The sequence below is a fragment of the Colobus angolensis genome, unplaced genomic scaffold (assembly GCF_000951035.1).
Source record: "Colobus angolensis palliatus isolate OR3802 unplaced genomic scaffold, Cang.pa_1.0 Scaffold117, whole genome shotgun sequence".
Lineage (NCBI taxonomy): Eukaryota > Metazoa > Chordata > Mammalia > Primates > Cercopithecidae > Colobus > Colobus angolensis.
Genome location: NW_012112808.1, coordinates 4602660 through 4610653, shown reverse-complemented (window position 1 = coordinate 4610653; position 7994 = coordinate 4602660). Strand labels below are relative to the sequence as shown.

At 49.6% G+C, this 7994-nt stretch overlaps 1 protein-coding gene across 2 annotated transcripts in view; it reads left to right on the top strand.

The window, feature by feature from the left end:
- OVOL2 (ovo-like zinc finger 2) overlaps positions 1 to 7994 on the top strand; it is a 38873-nt gene that overhangs the window by 17562 nt on the left and 13317 nt on the right. For both annotated transcript variants that reach the window (XM_011962911.1, XM_011962904.1), the window contains exon 2: positions 4167 to 4356. In XM_011962911.1, coding sequence (XP_011818301.1) covers positions 4242 to 4356 — 115 coding nt within the window. In that variant the 5' untranslated portion in view covers positions 4167 to 4241. The remainder of the gene's footprint in view (positions 1 to 4166; positions 4357 to 7994) is intronic.

Sequence of the window (7994 nt, the reverse complement as noted above, 5' to 3'; positions counted from 1 at the left end):
TTTCATTTTTGCTCCAAGAAAACCAGAGGAAAGGTCCCCTTGAGAATTAGGTGTGCCCTGAGTCTCCAACCCCTTCTCTCCGTTCCCATTTTCTCCCCGGTTTTATAAAGCTTCCTGGAGAGTCATGGTGGCCTGTAATCCCAGCACTTTGGAAGGCTGAGGCAGGAGAATCCCTTGAGGATAGGAGTTGAAGACCAGCCTGGGAAACATAGTGAGATTTCATCTCTAAAAAAGGTTAAAAACAAATAAAACTAAATAAAATGCTTTCTATGTCTTGGTCAGATGATCTACTGGCCCCGTACTCCCTTAAACTGTCACTGATCTCCCTTCCCTGTGCCCTTTAAGATCTTATTCTTTTCAAACAAAATAATGCCTGTGATTTGAGATTTTCACTCTAGACTGCAATAGAAGACATCTGTATTGCATTCAGAGCATTTTAAAAATAGAAATTTATCAAAAAGATTAAACAAGAGTTCATGTTTGAACTGTGGTTGGTGAGTCCTTAGGGACATTCTACAAGACTTTCAAAAGACAGTTGCAGGTTTTTACTAATTTTAATTGGAATTACCAGGGTAATTGTCTTTGTTCTATTTCATTAGCCCCTCACTACCACTCAAATGTCTTTGTGCACACTTGGTCTTTAGAAGCTCAAAGTACTTAGCAGAGCATATTTAGTCTTTTCAAATCCCTTCAAGGGTGGCTGTGAGCAGGATGAGGTCTGTCAGACAAGGAGGAGAACGTGATCTGCCTGGGTGATAGGAAAGCCTTGGGCAGAGGTGGGCAGCTGCAGTTCTGGGGAGTGAGGCAGTTGATGAGGATCCAGGACTCAACTGGATCATCGAACTCAGCACCTGTGATGGTCCCCCTTTGTCTTCCAGTGGCTCCCTCTTGCCCTTTGACTACATTCCAGCTCCAGTAGGGCCCTCAAGGTGGACTCCTAAGGGGATCTTGCTCTTCTCAGCTACCACTGCTGTCTTCATTAACTGCTCTCCCAGGCTCAGGCTAGCCATGCTGAACCACACACAGTTCCCTCTTTCCCACCATCCTCTTCTGGAATGTTCTTTGCCATGCGCCCCTTTTCCTCCTCATCTTTGCCTGGCTAAGGAGCTCACTTCCTCTGGAAACATCTTCCCTGGTGCTGCAGGTCCAGAGTAGGTGCCCCCTCGGACCCCTGGGCCTCTCAGATGTCAATGGCTGTTGACTTGCCTGCACCCCCACTAGACTGGGCAGCTTCCTACGGACTGGGGATTAAACCGTCTCTAACTGTATTGCCTCCAGCTCTAAGCACAGGGCTTGTCACGGATCAGGGACTTCTCAGTGTTAGCTGAGGCAAATTAAGCTCCAAGCAAAGGAAAATGAACTGGTGGAGAAGGCTGACTGGAATACCCTGTTCTGGGGTCTTGTGCCTCCCTTGAGACTCTGCATCCTGCCACCTGCTCCCAGCTGCCAGTCAGCACATACTGATTGTGCACTGGCCCTAGACTAGGCTTGGAGCAGGGGGTAGGGAGGCAGGAATGGGACTGAATGCTTGTCGACCATCCTCAAGGTGTTGAGTTGAGAAAACCAGATGAACTGTGTGCATAGTGAATCTTGGGAATGAGATGGAATATAGCATGACTTCTCAGGGCTAGTGTGGCATGTGCGCCAGCTGCAGTGGCATCTCCTGGGCTCTGGTTAGAAATGCAGCACATCGGACCCTACCAGGCCTCCTGAATCAGGACTTGCATTTTAACAAGACCCCAGGGGAGGCATAGGTATGCTGGAGTCTGAGAGGCACTGGTTTATGTGGGACAGTGAGCAGTTTACTCATGGGCTGCAGTATTTGGAGAAGGCTGCGTCGGCAAGGGAGCAACTGAGCTCCCTTGAGTCTTGGGAGGGCAATACCCAGGGTGGATGAAAGAGGAGAGTATTTGAAGCTGGAAGAGTGTGGAGCCAGGAAAGGACCAGTCTTCTTGCTAGTGATGAATTTTGGCAGAGCAATGGGATCCATCTTCTAAAGGGTCTGATTTGGTAACATTCAGGTCACATGTTCAAAAGTTACCAAATCAGATACTAAAATTGAACACATCATTTTTATCACACAGATGTAGATCCTATGTTCTTCCTCAGCAGTAGCGAAGGTGGTGGAAAGCACTCAGCAGGGAGCCCAGACCCAGGTCTGGTTGTGGTTTTGCTGGTAACAAAGTTGTGGGGTCCTGACCAAGTCACTTTACAAAATGATAATTTTATGCGTTTATGATTTTGTGGGTCAAGACAAAAGCCGTAGGCATGGCTCTGCTAGGCAGTTCTACTCTGAGTAGCATTAGCGGAGGCCACTCATTCAGCTGGTGGCAGCCCTGAGTTGGGCTGGAGAGTCCAGTGAGGCTTTATTCATACCTGGCTCCTCCGTGCTCCCCCATGTGGCCTTTGGCTGTCCACACGGCTAGCATGGGCTTCCTCACAGCATGGTAGCCTCAGACTTCTTATGTGGCAGCTGGCTTACAAGAGGGAAGAAGTGGAAGCTGCAGGGTCTCTTAAAACCTGGAACTGACACATCTTCATTGCATTCTATTGATCCAACTGGCCATAAGCCCTACCCAGATTCAAGGGGAGGGAAAACAGTCTCCATCTCTTGGTAAATGGAGCGGGAGGCAGGCACAAGGAGGACAGAATTGAGTGTGGCTCTCTCTGGGTACTGTCTGTAATATAACATACCAGGCTCCATAACATTATCAGGACCCAGACTCCTTTCTTCTCCATCCTCAGCACGCACTTCCACCTCATGGTCCAAGGTGGCTGTTGGTGCTATAGTGAGCAGGAAGGAGCGAAGGAGGAAGAGGGCACCATTTGCTCCCCTTCAAGGAGATTTCTATTTCATTGGCCGGGTAGTCCATGGCCATGCTGTCTTAGTCCATTTTGCGTTGCCACAAAGAATACCTGGGACTGGCTAATTTATAGAGAAGAGGTTTATGGCTCACGGTTCTGCAGGCTGTACAAGAAGCATAGTGCTGGTGTCTTCTTCTGGTGAGGCCCTCAGGAAGCTTCCACTCATAGAAGGCGGAAGGGGAATAGGTGTGTCACATGGTGGAGGAAGCAAGAGAGAGAGGAGGAAGTGCCAGGCTCTTTTCTTTTTTTTTGAGATGGAGTTTCGCTCTTGCTGCGCAGGCTGGAGTGCAATGGCGCGATCTTGGCTCACCGCAACCTCTGCCTCCTAGGTTCAAGTGATTCTCCTGCCTCAGCTTCCCGAGTAGCAGGGATTACAGACATGCACCACCACGCCCAGCTAATTTTGTATTTTTGGTAGGGATGGAGTTTCTCCATGTTGGTCAGGTTGATCTCAAATTCCCAACCTCAGGTGATCTACCCACCTCAGCCTCCCAAAGTGCTGGGATTACAGGCAGGAGACACCACGCCTGGCCGCCAGGCTCTTTTAAACAGCCAGCTCTCCCATGAACTGATGAGAGTAAGAACTCACTCTTCACTACCGGGGCGGCACCAGGTCATTCATGAGGGATCTGCCCCGTAACCTCCCACCAGGCCCCACCTCCAACACTGGGGATCACATTTCAACACATTTGGAGGGGCCTAACATCCATACCCCATCATATGCCTATAGGATGCTGTAAGACAGTATGCCCAGCTAGAAGTCAGAGGTTTGTTCTAAGGAAGAAGGGGAGAATTAGAAGTGGGAGGAACTGACCGGGGCACGGTGGCTCATGCCTGTAATCCCAGCACTTTGGGATGCTGAGGCAGATGGATCACCTGAGGTCAGGAGTTTGAGACCAGCCTGGCCAACATGGTGAAACCCCGTCTCTACTAAAAATACAAAAATTAGCCAGGCATGGTGGTATGTGCCCCTGTAGTCCCAGCTACTTGGAGAGCTGAGGCAAGAGAATTGCTTGAACCCAAGAGGTGGAGGTTACAGTGAGCTGAGATCGAGCCACTGTACTCCAGCCTGGGCAACGAAGTGAGACTCCATCTCAAAAAAAAAAAAAAGAAAAGAAAGTGGGAGGAACTGCCAGTTGTTATTTCACCTTTCCCAAAGCCAAAACCTGCTTGAAAATTTTAGGGGCAGAAGCCGCAGACAGGGCAAGCCCCAAGACATAGGAGGTGGGTCTCTGGAGTGAGCCTACTGGATGTGCCTGCCTGCCTGCCGGGGGACCCTCACGGCCTCTCTCTGCCCCCAGTTCACCACAGGCACGTGCAGCGACTCGGTGGTTCACAGCTGCGACCTGTGTGGCAAGGGCTTCCGTCTGCAGCGCATGCTGAACCGTCACCTCAAGTGCCACAACCAGGTGAAAAGACACCTGTGCACCTTCTGCGGCAAGGGCTTCAACGACACCTTCGATCTGAAGAGGCACGTCCGCACCCACACAGGTGAGTGGGGAGGACAGGCTTTGTTCTCTGTTTTGTTATTCTGGCCAAGAGCTCCTGTTTCTTCCCTACCAAAGAAGCAGGTCGAGACCATGGAAGAATGTTGTGTTTCTAGAAAGATCACAACATGGGGATCACGAGGTTAGGAGTTCGAGACCAGCCTGACCAACATAGTGAAACCCTGTCTCTACTAAAAATACAAAAAAAATTAGCTGGGCATGGTGGTGGGCACCTGTAATCCCAGCTGCTTGGGAGTCTGAGGCAGGAGAATTGCTTGAACCTGGGAGGCGGAGGTTGCAGTGAGCCAAGATCATGCCACTGCACTTCAGCCTGGGTGACATTGCAAGACTCTGTCTCAAAAAAAGAAAAAAAAAAAAGAAAGATCACAAGATGATGGGGCATTAGGGCCAATCCTTCTGGGTTCACCTCCTGACTCTGCCACCTGCTGACTGTGTCACCTTGGGCCAGGTGAGCCACCTGTGGTAGCCTGCCTTTCACTACTGCAAAATGGAGATACTGATGTGAGTTCTAGTGAGGCTCAAAACGGCTCCCTGGCTGGAAGTATTCTAAGAATCATGATGCATGGCACACACGGGGCCTGCCATAGCTCAGCCCTTTGGTCCTGGCTGCTGGAATGTGGGTCTTGTGGCCCCACAATGAGTATTTTATGCTTCTTTCTTGGGACATAAGCCTGTCTCTGGAGAGCCTCGTGTTCCTTCTGAGACACAAAAAGGAGCTCATTGCCTTTAGAGCTGACCCGAGCCTCCTACTGGAGCCTGGCAGGCAATCGTCTTCCTCTCCTTGGACCTGCCTCAGTTTCCTGACTTAGGAAGTGGGAATCCAGGTTCTCCCCAGTTCCAGTTCTTCACAGAGTGCTGGGGGTGCCCTTGGCCTCTGGTCTCGGCCTCACTGCTTCTGTCTTAGAAATACCTGGCCTCCATGCTTTCCCGCCTGAGCTCCATTGTCCACACCTCTGCCAGAGTGATCCCTCCAGGAGAATTCTAAGGACTCCACTTCCCCAAGAAATCTCCAACTCTGAACAGAACGAAATCCAGACTCCTCATCTCTCATCTTGATGGGCTTCATGTAAAGGCCTTTACAATGTGGGTCCTGTCTTCAAATCCCCATCCTATCTCGGCCCATCCCAGCCCATCACGTCCTATCCCATCTCGTTCTATCACAGCCCACCTCAGACCAGCCCATCTCACTCCAATCCATTTCAGCTCATCCTATCCCATCCCATCTTAACCCATTCAACCCTATCCAGGCTACCACCCACCCTCCCAACAGACTTATAGAATTTGCTACCTGCAGGCTGGGTGCAGTGGCTCATTCTCATAATCCTTGCACTTAGGGAGGCCAAGGTGGGAGGATTGCTTGAGGCCAGGAGTTGGAGACCAGCCTGGGCAACATCAAAAGACTCTGTCTGCCCAAGAAAATTTTAAAATTAGCCAAACATGGTGGTGCATGCCTATGGTCCTAGCTACTTGGAAGACTGAGGCAGGAGGATCACTTGAACGTAGGAGTTTGAGGCTGCAGTGAGCTATGATTGTGCCACTGCACTCCGGCCTGGACAAGAGAGCAAGACCTGGTTTCAAGGGGAAAAAAAAAGGTTTACTCTCTGCAGTCCTTGAGCCCTTTCAGTCCTTGGTATTTTGGTAGGGATGGGAAGACCCTTTCCTCCCTCCAGATGGGGCTCCCAGCTACTCAGCCCTCATACAGGTTCCTTCTTAGGCCTCTGCATCCTATTTTCTAGTTCATATCATGCGTGATTGCTCTTAGAGGATTGGTCGTGAGCTGCCTTCCTGCTCTGGAAAGAGTTTCTGCCACCTTAGAGAGTGGCTGGAATCCTAACATATTTCTTTTCTGTTTTCCTTTTTTAAAACTTTTTCTTTTCTTTTCTTTTCTTTTTTTTTTTTTTTTTTTTTTTTTTTTTTTTTTTTTTTTTGAGACAGTGTCTTACTCTCTCACCCAGGCTGGAGTGCAGCCACCAACTCCTGGGCTCAACTGATCCTCCCCCCTCAGCCCCCCTAGTAGCTGGGACTATAGGTGCGTGCCACCACTCCCAGCTAATTTTTTTTTTGCATTTTATACTTTTTGTAGAGATGGGATTTCGTCATTTTGCCCAGGCTGGTCTCAAACTCCTGGGCTCAAGCAATCCACCTGCCTTGGCCTCCCAAAATGCTGGAATTACAGGCATGAGCCACCACACCCAGCCAAAAACTTTTTCTAAAGGGAACTTTTCGTTTCAGTTTAACATACATCCAGAAAAGCGCACAGATCCTAAGTGTCGACCTCAGTGAATTTAGGAAGTTTTACAAAGTGAACACACCCGTGCAACTAGCAGTCAGACCAAGAAACAGAATATTTCCAGCCACTAGAAGTCACTACCCCTCCCAGTCTACCTCTTTCTCTCCAAGGAAAACCACTGTTGCAAATTCTAACAGCTTAAGTTACTGTTGCCTGTTTTTGAGCTTGATGTAAATGGAATCCCACAGTGTGCTCTTTGGGTCTGGTTATATGGCTTCTTTTCCTAGCACCAGTGAATCAGTAAAAGTTTGACCTCTGTGAGGCTAAGCTGGCCATCGGGTGGGGGTGAGGAGAATGCTTAGGGAGTGGTGGAGGATCCATAGGGCAGTGGGGGGTCTTATAAGAGGCCTAGGGGAAGGTCTCGAGGCTGTCAAGGGACCCATCCAGCAGCAGCAGCAAAGCTGGGCTTTCCTCCTGACCCGGGGGCAGGAAATCGGGACCACTCCTGAAGTCGCTGGCCATTGGCGGCCCTGGAGGGTGTTGCAAGGACATCGTCTCTGAGGATGTCCTTGAGGGCATTCCCTGCCTGGGTGGACTCTGTGGTCAATCCCCCAACCCCGGCTTCTAGGACACAGTGCAAGGGGCCCAGGGAGCATGGCTGGCTGTCGGTACTGTCAGCTGGAGTAAACACTGAGCTGATGGCGTTGCCTCCCCTGTGACTGAGTTAATCCTCCATTGCTGGAGACTAAGGGAAATATTAGGGACTGGCAGCTTCTCAGAGAAGAGTTTACAAGTTGAGGCGATCACATAGTAGTTAAGAACTCCTGATCTGAGTTAACTGACTGTGAGACTTGGTCTAAATTATTCATCTTTCACCTTAGTTTTTCCATCTCTAGAATGGGTGTGATAATTTTAATACTTGCCACTTAAAATGGTGGTTGTGAGGTTTTGGGGCCAGAATTACATAAAAGTGCTTCTTACATTGTAAGTGCTTAGTAAACATTGGCTATTGTTAGTAGTAAAATTGCCAACAGTTGGCAGAGGCTTCCTGAGGACCTGATGTGTAACAGGCCCTAGGATTCACCTCGTGCTCATGGAGCTCTCAGCCAACACAGGGAGGAATAACTCAGACATCTGACTGTGAGACAAGTGAAACAGCAGATATGCCAGACAGAAGAAAAAGTGGCACATGCCAAAGGGAAGTCCTGGGAGGTGCCGTGTTTCTAACTGCATGTCAGGGAGGCTTCTTAGAAAAGGTAGTGTTTCAGCTGGGCCTTGAAGAATGAGCAAGCTTTCTACAGCAGGACAGAAGGAGGAAGGGCGTTGCTGATGAGGAGTGTCTTAGTTTGGGTTGCCCAAGAAGCAGACACTGACACAAGGATTTGAATGTG